Here is a 12,207-nt window from a genome sequence, read left to right as displayed (position 1 = left end):
ATCGTGGAGGCTGGGTTGTAGCTCAGTGGTAAAGCACTTGCCTAGTATGTAAAGCACAGGGTTCAACCCTCAATACCACATAAAATTAAGTAAATAAAATAGAGGCCCATTGACAACTAAAAAAATATTAAAAAAAGAAGAGTTTGGTTTGATTTTCATTCGAGCTGGTATATGTTTACTATTATTTGCAGTCCCCTTTGGACTGGCTCACAGTTTACTAAAATATTTCCTTTTTGGTTAAGGACTCAGCAAATTTGTGTGAATTTCTATGGATTTATATGGATTCTGGATACACAAATCAGTTCAAGTGTCATTAAAAATATGTATGCCCTTGATTGCAAAAGAAATTCCAAAATTTCTCTGGCAGCTGATTTCACAATACCAGAATTTAAAATACTACTTGACCAAGCAATTATACTTTTAGGAACACTTACTATAGGATGACACACACACACGAGTATATCCAAAAAGATTAATGAAGAAGTTTTACTGGAGTATGCAGATGTCTGGAAATGACTATAAATATAACTACTTCCCCAAGAGAGGATTGGTTAAACAACTTACAGCACATCTGTACAATGTGATATTAGGAATACTATGTGTACTTTTAAAAAATGAGGCAGAATATGCTGATAGTGAAAGACAATTATAACACATAACAAAAGAGCAAAGAACAGGACAGTATATAGAGTACAATTTTATCTATGTAAAATAACAAAGGAAACACCCATTTACGCACTATTTTAACCAACTGTCAATTCCTTGGTAAGGACTAGTTGTCTGAGAGTCGGATAGAGGACTGGAGGACAATGGAGGGCTATTCTCACAGACGACGGAAGGGCCCACAATAAACTAAACACTCACCTCTCGGGGACAGGGAGCCTGGTTAGGTAAGTATAAACTTTTTTTTAATTAACAGAAATCTTTAAATGAACAAAGGAGTACCACCTATGCCCACTCTCACATGTGAAGCAAACTTGAACAAACAGCTAATAAATTGGAAACCGCCCTCCCTCTCCAATTAACCATTACCATCATTTCTAAACCGGGCCACCTTTCTGCCCTGCTGCTGTGGTCACATACCTCTGTAGGTGGTAGATCTTGTGGGTGTACTGGCCTTTCTCACCATCCTTCTCATAAGGTTCATTCACCAGGACCTCCACGCCTTCACCACCGCCAGTTTCATTTTTGCTGGCCTCGGCCACAGAATACAGCTGCCCCACTTGATACTAAAGGAACAGAGAGACAGGCATTATTCTCAATAGGTACACATGGTGCAGCTGCTGGTAACTGTCAAAGTAGGCCCTGGGGGACCCTCATCCAGGAGCTTATCCTGGAGTTTCACACCAGGCCTTACCTACATCTACCCAGATCAACTGAGAATGCTGTTCCATGGCCTCTCTTCAGCCATCATATGTGTTTAATCTCATCCTTCCCATTTCTCATTATCCATTGGGCTTAAAGAGGCAGAGGAATGTTGTTAATTTTACAGCACTGTCCAGAAAACAGATTTTGGAGTCCAAGGTAGCTTACTCTGAACCTGTCTCTGGTATTAAGACCCCAAAACAGGATCTGGGTCAGTTGCTAGAAATTTCCTTATCCCATTCATTTTAACAGATCCTGAGATATGACTTCTTGTCAAAGAAGGATGCCCAGTGCTCTGAAATGACAACCTTTGCTATAAAACTGGCTCACCTACTTGCTTTATCTCCAGTGTTGAGGCCCTCACCCTGCTAGGAGATCAAAGAATAGTCTTTCAGACAACCAAACCTCCCAAGGCTTTGCAAATTCCATGTGGGGCTGAAGCAAGTATTCCTGCCTCCCTTGCTAGATGGTAGAGATTCCTTCCCCAGTCTGTGCTGGCTGGCCGCCTCCTCTGGGTTGGCAGTTACTAGATGGCAAAAGCCTGCTTTTCCTTTATTTGGGTCACATGCCACCCTATCAAGTCACCAGTCAAGATCATTGGCCTCTTCTAACCCCCACAGGACAGCTTGGTGTTTGGGCCAATGACCTGGACAATGCCCAGACCCAACCCTTCTGCCCATTTCTCTCTGAAGTAAGCTGTCTCAAGGAAAAAATACAGTGAAGAGAGAATGTACAGCAACAGATGATGCAGGAAGTTACACCTATACCAAAGGATTTGTCTTCCCCATCACTGCCAATGCTAACCAGGCACAACGTTTTAGGTAGGATGAGGAAAAGAAAAACAAGTACTTGACTGCCCAATATGTTGTTGGGTGGAGATTAAGGTTTCCCTCATCCTCACTCTCTACTCTCACTTCCCAAACTCCTGGTATTCATAGGAGTAAAAAACAAGTTTTTTTTTTTTTTCTTTGAGATTAAAACTCTCTGTTGTACCTCTGGGCATGTGCCACTGTCACCACTACTGGCAAGAGCAAGATGCAGAGGCGACTTCCAGGGCAGCTTCACCTCACACTTGGAAGCCTGATCTACAACAGCTTCCTGAGCACAACAGGAGCAAAGTCTGGAAGGCAAAACAGCAGACCAGGACAATTCACTGTTCACCACAGAGCTCAAAGAGCCCTAATTTCCAAAGCAAAAACCTAGCACAAAATGCCAAAGAAAGACCCAGGCAAGCGATCAAGGCTCAGTTAATCCCATAAAGAGGAACATTTGGGTGAGAGCCAGTCACCTTGACCCTGTAAATCCTAAGCAACATCAGTGCTGCCTCAATGCCCCCACAGAACTCCAAATTGTTCCTGTGCCTTTCCAGTTCCACCACCTAACTAAGGCACACAAAAAACCCCTATCAAGTGGGTCAGAGTCTGGCTGAGCCAATGTTTCCTAAGAAGGAGCAAGGAACCCTGTTTTCAGAGCAGGACACCTAACCACTAACTCGGAATCCTACAGGGCAGGCTGGGGAGAGGGCCTAGAGGAGTGGATGGGATTGCCAGCTAGTGCTGCTACTTGGGGAGGGGGACCCCAGGCAGACTAATTGTCTTCAATGGGTTTCTCTTCAGCTGCAGGAATCAGAGGGCAGGCTCTAAGAGGATCAGCCTGTTGGCTGGCATCTTCCCCCTTTAATCTCTCTTGATATTCTGATCCTTTAATCCCATGAGACACGTGAAGGCAGTTTTGTTAATCCAAAGGGGAAAGTAAGACCAGCCTGAACAGGTTATACAGTGAGGGACACTTTTCATGTCAAGAGGGTTCCCTTTGACATAGTTGCTCTGAACACCTGGGAAAGCTGCCAGATTCGGATTGAGTGATGATAGAGGTTGCTGTCAGACCATTAAATCAGATAAGGAACTCCAAAGAGACCATAGTCCTCAGCCTAGGACAATGCTCCCCTAATCTTGAGATGTGTTCTCTTGTCCCAAAGAACTAAGACACTCCATCACTTTAGCAATCTGGGAGTGGGAGCCCAGGAAGATATCGTGGGTAGGCCAGAAATACTGAAACAGTACAGCTGTTGGTTCCACCCACATGGCCCTCTTGTATCAGGTACCACAGAGGGACGCTGTCATGAAATCTGGAAACAAGAAGTAAAGCAGTCCTGCCCAAGATGGGCTGGCCTAAGTCAGGAACCACTGATGGACATACCCATGTCAAATAGCCAAGGTTTTCTTGCTGTGCTGCAAGATGTCTAAAAACCCTGGGCAATGTGAGCCCAAAGAGACTGGCTAGCCAGAAGCTAATTCTTCCCCCAAATATTGATTCAGACCATCAGGATGTTTATAAAACATGACCTTCTCTTTTCTTTTTTGTCTTTTCCTCCCAAATCAGAAGCTGCAAGGGCCTCAAGTCATGGCCTCCAATTTAGGAAGTGAATCCACCAGTCACATGATACTGGGCTATTCCCATGGGAACCATGAGTCAGGATGGAGTTATTGACAAATACTCAGAGTCAATCTGTATTTATTTCTTCTTCAACTCCCCATTCAAGCATCTTCTGATCTTCTGGAACTAAGATTAAAGCCATCAAAAGAACAGCTTCAACCCTACCAGGCCATAAGCTGCTTTCTTGTCAGGTGACAAGAAACAGGCCAACCATCACCACACAGAGAAATGAATCTTAACCAGTACATACTTCCCAAGCTTTTGCTTAGAGTTTAGGCTCTGACATATCTCACCCTGCCCCACCACTTCCTCAAGCCTGCAAAAAGAACACCACAAACTAAAAACTGCCAGTGTGGATGCTCTCAACATAAGAGTTCCTCTATCTCTCTGCTTTCAGCTCCACCATTAATAATCAGAGTTCTGAGGGCTGGGATTGTGGCTCAGCGGTAGAGCGCTCGCCTAGCACGGGCGGGACCCGGGTTTGATCCTCGGCACACATAAAAATAAAGGCATTGTGTTGTGTCCATCTATACCTTAAAAATAAATAAATAAATAAATAATTTTTTTAAAAAATCAGAGTTCTAGAACCTCTAATCTTACTACAGAACAGCAGAGAGATGTTCTTGAAAGTTCCTTGGTCTACAGCACTTCTCAAAGACATTTTCGCCCTTCAGTCCATCAAGGAACTCCCTCTAAAAAGTTTCTGCTAGAGACTTTACTCTAAAGAAATCCCAAGTTCTTGAGAGACAGCTTCCTAAATAAGGGATGGGATGATCCTGTACAGCAGAGAGGAAGTCACTGGATCCCTCCTAAATTTCAGAGCAAGGGACATGCTAGACTTTCCTGCTTAGCCTTTCAGTATGGAAAATTTATCACTTGGTACTTTTAATAAAGATAACAAGGCCCTAAAAGGAGTTAGATTAACCCCCCTTCCCAAAGTCAACCCCTGTCAGCTTAGTACCTGGTTCCCAGTCCGCCATTTCTCTTTCTTTCTCCCTCTCTCCCTCCGCACACCCCCATTCCTCCTCCCTTACTCCCTCTTTTTTTCTTTTTTCTTTGGGGGTAGGGTCTCACCATGTTGCTCAGGCTAGCCCTGAACTTTGGGGCTCAAGTGATCTTCCTGCCTCAGCATCCTAAATAGTTGGGACTACAGGCATGCACCATCACACCTAGCTTAGTCCCAGCTTAGTCTCATTTCTCAGACTTCTCAGAGCCCCCAGCTCATGTTCAAGCTTGCCTCTGTCCCCATCTCCCCGGTTTCCACAGTTCTTATAAGACATGCAAGTCCACCACTACAGACAATCCTCTAGGAGGCCAATGCCTGCTCACCCCTCTTAAAGGGTCAATTAGCTCGAATATCTGTCTCATCTAAAGTGCTGCAGGCTCTGCTGGCCTAACTTCAAAGATCCAGTTCCTACTTGGAAAAGAGTGGAAGTTATCACAGGAGCTCCCGCTGGCACTATAGCCCATCGACTTAGGGCAACATATTGGCTGACAAACTTCACCCAAACTCAAGTTTCACTGGAAGCCAGGGTGGGGCCTATGGATTCAGAGGAAGCAAAGAACAAGGCTGAGCCAGGAGAAAAGAATGGAGGAAATTCACAGAAAGGGTGGATCAAGGGAGGCTCTGTGACAGCTTTCTGCTATCTAAGAGAGGAGCTCTGAGTCAGCATGGCCTATGAACCTTCTTGTGGCAATGCTGCTATCAGATCTGCACACACCGGGACATCAGACCCAAGAACCATAAAAGGACAGAGGGTAAGCCAAGCCCATGTCACTCTCTGCCCGCCGTAAAAGGAGGATTCTGTCTTGGTCTTTCTAGCAGTCACCTTGCATGGCAAGGGAAGGCCTCAGAGATTTCCTGCTCTGCTGGTTTGTTGCATAACCAGAGAGAGCCATGCACACTTTCCAGTCGAGTCATGGAGGTCCCAGAGATGTATACACCTAACCCAATCATAATGTCCCAGACAGGCACAGTCCCAGCGGGTAAAAAGGGCTGGTATTCAAAGTCATCCAGCATGCCAACAGCTTGGGGCAGGTTGTACAAAGTTGCCCAGCTGCACCAACCAAGTGTTTTCCTTCAACTGAAAGCAGCACCAGGAAAATTCACACTGAACCCTGGTTATTTCTATGTTAGAACAAATATGCAAACTACATAAAGAGTATGACCACTCCTAGTTCAACTGAGTCAACAGTCACAAAAACTTATGCACAACTATATGCAAGAAAGAAAAAGGACTTACCTCATCTACAGACACAGGCAGGATGACTCGACTACAAGAGAAGGAAAAAGAATGTCAACTTCAGGCTCTGAAACCTTCCATAGGCTCTTAAAGCATCATGTTAGAACAGTATTCAACATTTTGTTGCATGACACTATATTCACTGACAAAAATCCAGCAGGAAATAGGACCCTCTGTGTCTCTCTGACATTCCATTTAGAACCCTGTGATTCAATGCAAACCTGAATCCCCACCAGCTACTTCCTAGGCCTCTGACTCACATTTAAAGCTGTCTTCTTCTCCTCCTCCCTCACCCATCCTATCTCCCCTGAGTCTAGTAAAACAGAGATGTTAACACAAAAGGACCCAACATGAATCAGGTTCTGGGGGTCTGCATCTCTGTGGACCCAACAACAGCCCTTAAGGTAAAGGATGGGAAAGGGCCAAGTTCCTTGGAGATTCAATCACCCTAAGAGTATATATACTAACCACCTCTGCTCTGGAACAGATACAACAATACAAAATACCACCATGAAACCACCAAAGAGGATGCCCACCCTGACCTCCAGAAGCTATCCAAATACACCCCATTGATCACTTTCTTCTTCTCCATTCCAATGATTACCAATTGTTGGAAGTATAAGCAATAACCAAATGGAGAAGCCATGGCCAGCAAGGCCCCATGAGGGACAAAACTCCACAGAGGTGAAAAGACTAGGGCTGGGGATGTGGCTCAGCGGTAGCGCGCTCGCCTGGCATGCGTGCGGCCCGGGTTCGATCCTCAGCACCACATACCAACAAAGATGTTGTGTCCGCCGAGAACTAAAAAATAAATATTAAAAAAAAAAATTCTCTCTCTCTATCTCTCTCTCTCCTCTCTCACTCTCTCTTTAAAAAAAAAAAAAAAAAAAAAAAAAAAAAGACTAGTGACACTTCTCTGGGTGGCTTGCATTTGTAATTCAAATCAATGGCCAATCACCAGTTCAGTGCTGCAAGTTAACAGAGTTAAGAGAAAAAGCCTTGGATGTGTCCTCTAAGTCAAGTTAGTTTTGAAGCTTAGATTTTCAGTCCTTAGAGCCTTGCTGGAACCTGCTGGGCCCTTCTGCTTCTTATATGTTTGCTTGGTGAAGCATGAGCTGCTGTGTCCTCCTTCCTATGCAGTGGGTTCAAACAAGTTTTCTTGCTCCAGGCTGGTAAATAGCTTACTATTTATTTCCTACTTGCAAAAAGGTCCCCCAGGAAGCAAGAAGCACAGAGGTGTCAGAGGAAGAAGCACACAGAGGGGTCGGACGAAATCATCACAATAAAGGCCAAGCAGAAAAGTAACAAGAAAAACACAATGGGCTCCAAGTCTTTGCTGCCTTCCTCCAGACCTATTCAAATAACATATAAATCCTCCAGTTTACTGGATGCTACCACTAATGCACTCCTCCTGTTCAAGAAAGCCGATGGTGCAGAAAAATACCCCCAAGTTGGAGGCCAGAATTTCTGCACCCTGGGAAGAAACTTCCTAGAAAATAATGCATCTTTTATCTTCAAGAACACAGCAAAAATCACGTCCAAGAATTTGCAGAAATCAAATCATGGAGAATCCTGTTAGAGGAAGTGTCACAAAAATCAACAGGGACAACCTTCAGACCCAAGACTCCCCACAAAAGACACTGGTATCAGCCAATTCCTAAAAGATGCTCTGAGGCTGCTTTCATTACAACTGCACTCCAGACATTTCTCCTGTGCTCCTTAGGAACAAAACCACTTTAGCAGCAATAGGGTTCAACTCTAAAAGACAGAGCCACAGAGGCACAGCTGGCTGAGACTGGAGATATGCTCACTATAGTGTGACCTTCACTCGCACTGTTCCCGGAGCTGCAGCGCTGCAGACATAGCCAAATATCTCTGATGGCCCCCTCCTTCCCTGTCCCCTGCCCAGGGAAGCATACCCAGGGCACAAGTCAAGCAGGAAGGAAACGCAGGCGGCTCTGCATCCCGGCACCTTGGGCCTTTCCCTTGCAGGCATCAAGGAGAGGAGAACAAAGAATGGGCAAAGAGTGCCTCCCTTCAAAACTCACTCAGATCTCTTCTAAAAGACCCTTCTTTCCCCTGCCTGACCTTCTTTTCAAAACTACAGATTTCTACAGATTCTAGGAATAGGAAGGAGGATCAGAAAAATGGGAAAAGCCTGTTCATTTAGACACACATTAAAATACACCATATTCTCTTTCTTGGAGAAACTTGACATCCAACTACATAAACCTCTGAGTTTCTGGCTGCATAACATCAGATGGGGTGTCAAGAAATTGAGGTGACAGGACCTCCAAATAATGCTCTTCACATGAGGTGTCAAACCGGGATGACATCTGGATCTCTTCTTTCTTTGTTATCCAAACTCCCCACTACATCCTAAACACCTCCAAGAAGCAAGCCAGGAGGAGATGGACAAAGTGCCTTCACTTCCCTCCATACACCTGCTTGGCTCACAAGAGTTTTACGGGTTTCATTCTACTGGGACATCTCCCACTTCTGAATTTCTGGGGCTTTTAGCCCAATGTTGCCCACTTGCCCTCCTTCCAGGGAAGCACAGTTTCACTGAAATTTCTACACACATACACACATCTAATCTCCCATTTGGGGAAAGGGTGTCCTGTGAGTTTACTTGGAACCATGAACTTCAGGGATGGATCACCTTGTATTTGAAAGATTAAACAATCCAGACATCCCCACCTCCAATTTCCTGCAACACCTGCCAAAAGTTACCAATTTCTCATCCCAATGCATTACTTAAAAATTCCTTCACCCTTCCATGTCACTCCTCAACTAATGGCTTTATGGAAACAGTCTTGATAACTCAAAGAAATTTCCCATCCCTTAGCACCAAGACTGAGAATCTCCTAGAGAAAGACTTCCCCTGCTCTGGACCCTATCACCTCCAACTCACAAACATACTCTCTGGGCTATCTATGCTTATAACTTTCTGGCCATCTTCCATCACCATAACTCCCTCATATTACTTTGGATACTGCCCAGTATATTCTGAACTCCTCATTCAAGTGTTCCCAAGTTCAACACAGGCATCTCAAGCTTTTCCCAGTGTCTCCTCTTCTGCATTTACCACTTGGGCACCGTGTCATTCTGGCCTCCGGATCTCAGCCCCCTCTGTTCTGTTCTACCTCCCTTCCCCTGTCACCCAAGCCTGGCCCTGATCCCCTAGACCTCTGGGTCCATTTCTTACAATCCTTCCCCTAGTGTCAAGGTGGCCACTCTAAATACTCCAGGTTCCATCTCAGCATTCCTCTTCATCATTTCAATTCCCTTCCAAGAGCTGTCATATCTGATCTTCCCTGCCCCTTACTGCTCAGCCCTCCCTACCACGGGCTAGCTCACCAGCTCTGCCTGCCCTTGTCCCACTGTTCCTTGGTCCCCGAGACAACTCCTCCATCTCCCGCAGGTCCCCTCAGCCCCTTCCACAGTTCTGGCTGGTTCCTTCAACACTTCAGCCCCCGCTGTAGGACCACCCCAGGTCTCATCCAGTGATCTGGATTCCCTCGACCTCTCCTCATGCCCTGCCAGGTTCTCACTGTCCCTTTGACCCCACTTCAGGCCCTGTGCGGCCCTCACTGTCCCCTTGGCCTCTCCTCAGGCCTATTCAGTCCTCACTGTCCCTTGGGCCCCACCTCAGGTACTGTCCAGCTCTCTTTAGCCTCTGTGGTCCCACCTCAGGCCCCGTCCGACCCTTAAGGTCCCCTGCGACCCTGCTGGGCCGACCAACTGCCCATTCAGAGCTCTCCATCCTCTCCACCGGGCCATCAGCCCCCTTGGTCGTCATCTCCGACCCTCCCTTCCTCCTTGCTTCCGCACCGCGGGCCGGTCACTCACTACTCCTTGAGCAGCACCATGTCGCTCCGCGGCTCGGCGGCTGTCCGCTGCCCGCCCGGCTTCCCGCCCGCTTCCCGGCGGCCGCTCTCCCCGTGGCGGCCCGGCCCGGCTGCCTGTGCGCTTTCGTCGTGGTCCACTGGGTCCCCACCGCTCTTGCTGAGGCCGCCGCGCCGGCTCCTGCAGCCCTGGCCTCGCCGCCTCCCGCGCCGCTGCCGACGCCGCCCGGAGCTCCGGTTCCGCAGCGCCGCGCGTGGGCGGGGCGTCTCTGCGGCAACCAGAGCGTCACACGCAGAGGTGCGCGCTGACCTCAGCGGGAAGGCGGGACCTTCCCCCGGCCCGGCCCTCTCTCCTTAAATGGGCAGTGGCGTCAGCGTAGGCATCCGAGGTGGACCCGGGCGTGCCCTAGACCCTGGTAGTAGGCAGGGCCGATGTTCAGGTGTCCCGCAGGGTGTCCAGTGTGAGTTCTGTGCTGCAGGAGCGAAGGTACCTGTGTGATGGAGCGTCCTGGTGCGTGGGCTGAGACCCAGGAAAAAGTTATGTCAAAGAAAAAAAGGAAAGAAAGAATGTAGGGGGGCTGGGGTTGTGGCTCAGCGGTAAAGTTCTCACCTAGCTCAAATGAGAAATTATACCCCAATGATTCAAATGTATGAATTGCCAAGATCATTGTAATGTCATGTGTAGCTAATAAAAATAAATAAATAAATAAGTAAAAAGTTCTCACCTAGCTTGTGCGAGGCCCTGGATTCGATCCTCAGCGCCACATACAAATAAATAAAATAAAGGTATTGTGTCCAATTAAAACTAAAAAATAAATATTAAAAAGTCTCATTTAAAGAAAGAAAGAATGTAGGACTCTGGGTCTGCTCAGTGGTAGAAAGCTTGCCTTGCATTCAGGAAGCCATGCGTTCATGCCCAACATTGAAAAAAAAAGAAATTACATAATAACCTAATATGTGGGCAAGTTTCTCTAAGTACTTGACTTTTCACAACAACTCTACCAGAAAGATACTGTTATTGTCCCCATTTACAGGTGAGAAGGAGTTAAGAGATTTGCCTAAGTCTGCAACTTATATGGGATGGAGCTGATTTTAACCCAGCAGTTATTATGTCACATCATCCATTCTATAAATATTTGCAGAGTGCTGCCTGTGTTTTGTTTGGTTTGGTTTGGTACTGGGGATTGAACCCAAGGGCACTTTACCAGTGAGCCACATCTCCAGGGTTTTTCTAATTTTTTGTTTTGAGACAGAGTCTTGCTAAATTCCTTAGGGCCTTGCTAATCTGCTGAAGCTGGCCTCAAACTTGTGATCCTCCTGCCTCGGCCTCCCCAAGTTGCTGAGTTGCTGGGATTAAAGGTGGGCCAGCAAGCCTGTGCTTTTGTTGAGAGCGTGAACAGGTAGACACCATTCAGCCCTTAGGGAACTCAGGGTCAAAAGGAGGGTGAATAGGCAATGGATGGAAGTGACAAAATCAGGTGATTAGAATGAAGAGAGTTGTGAGAGGTGTAAGGATTTCTAGCAAGAACACCTTCCCTTGGAGGGGCACCTAATTCAGTGTGAGGGGTGCATTCAGAGAAGGCATCCAGGAGAAAGAGATTCTAAGGTAAGATCTTGAAGGGGCCAGGGAGGGGAAGAGTGTATCGGGCAGAGTGAATGCAAAAAGCTTCAGACAAGAAGGAAAGCATGGTCCACGTGGGAGCCTAAAAGAAGTGACTGAAACATCAAATTTGGGAACTGAGAAGCTGCAGGAAGTGGGGTAGGGATAGGTGAGTGGTGATAAGGTATTTGGAATCCACCCTAAAGGCCTCGGGAAGGTGTCGCAGGGCTTTCTCCAAGTGATGTCAACATGATTAGTGTGTAAAGACTAGGATAGTTGAAGGGAAAAGAGGAATCACGTGGCCCAGAGCAGAAGCCTAGAGACCACTTAGGAGGCTGCTGCTAAAGTTCAGGGAGCATTCAGGAGGTCCAAAGAGCAAGATTTAGCAGGGCACGATGGCGCATGACTATAATCCCAGCTAACCAAGAGACTGAGGCAGCAGGATTCCAAGTTGGAAGCCAGCCTCAGCAATTTAGCAAGACCCGTCCTCAAAATAAAAATAAAAAAGGGCTGGGGATGTAGCTCAGTGACAGAGTGCCTCTGAGGTCAATCTCCAGCTCCACAAAAGTGTGTGGGGCATGCCCTAGACTTTGACTAAGTGGTTGAGAGCTCACAAAGTGAAAGGGAGGGAGGAAGCAAGGAAATGATGGGGCTGTCTGCTGGGGCTTGGGTGGACAATATTGCCTTCAGAGATCACAGGAAGGCAGATTGACAT

General features: G+C 46.8%; 1 protein-coding gene across 1 annotated transcript in view; it reads right to left on the bottom strand.

Annotated features, from left to right (window-relative positions):
- Nucleotides 1-10,137, bottom strand: part of Pitpna (phosphatidylinositol transfer protein alpha) — a 40,886-nt gene extending 30,749 nt beyond the window's left edge. Inside the window, exons 1-3 of the mRNA XM_026388847.1 lie at nt 9,897-10,137; nt 6,045-6,075; nt 1,084-1,229 (exon numbers count right to left, since the gene is read on the bottom strand). Of these exons, the coding sequence (XP_026244632.1) occupies nt 1,084-1,229; nt 6,045-6,075; nt 9,897-9,916 (197 nt within the window). The 5' untranslated portion in view covers nt 9,917-10,137. The remainder of the gene's footprint in view (nt 1-1,083; nt 1,230-6,044; nt 6,076-9,896) is intronic.
- Between the last annotated feature and the right edge of the window lie 2,070 nt (nt 10,138-12,207).

This window comes from Urocitellus parryii, chromosome 7, assembly GCF_045843805.1.
Source record: "Urocitellus parryii isolate mUroPar1 chromosome 7, mUroPar1.hap1, whole genome shotgun sequence".
Taxonomy (NCBI): Eukaryota; Metazoa; Chordata; class Mammalia; order Rodentia; family Sciuridae; genus Urocitellus; species Urocitellus parryii.
Note: the sequence above shows the minus strand (reverse complement) of the source record. Positions and strands in the feature narration are given on the sequence as shown.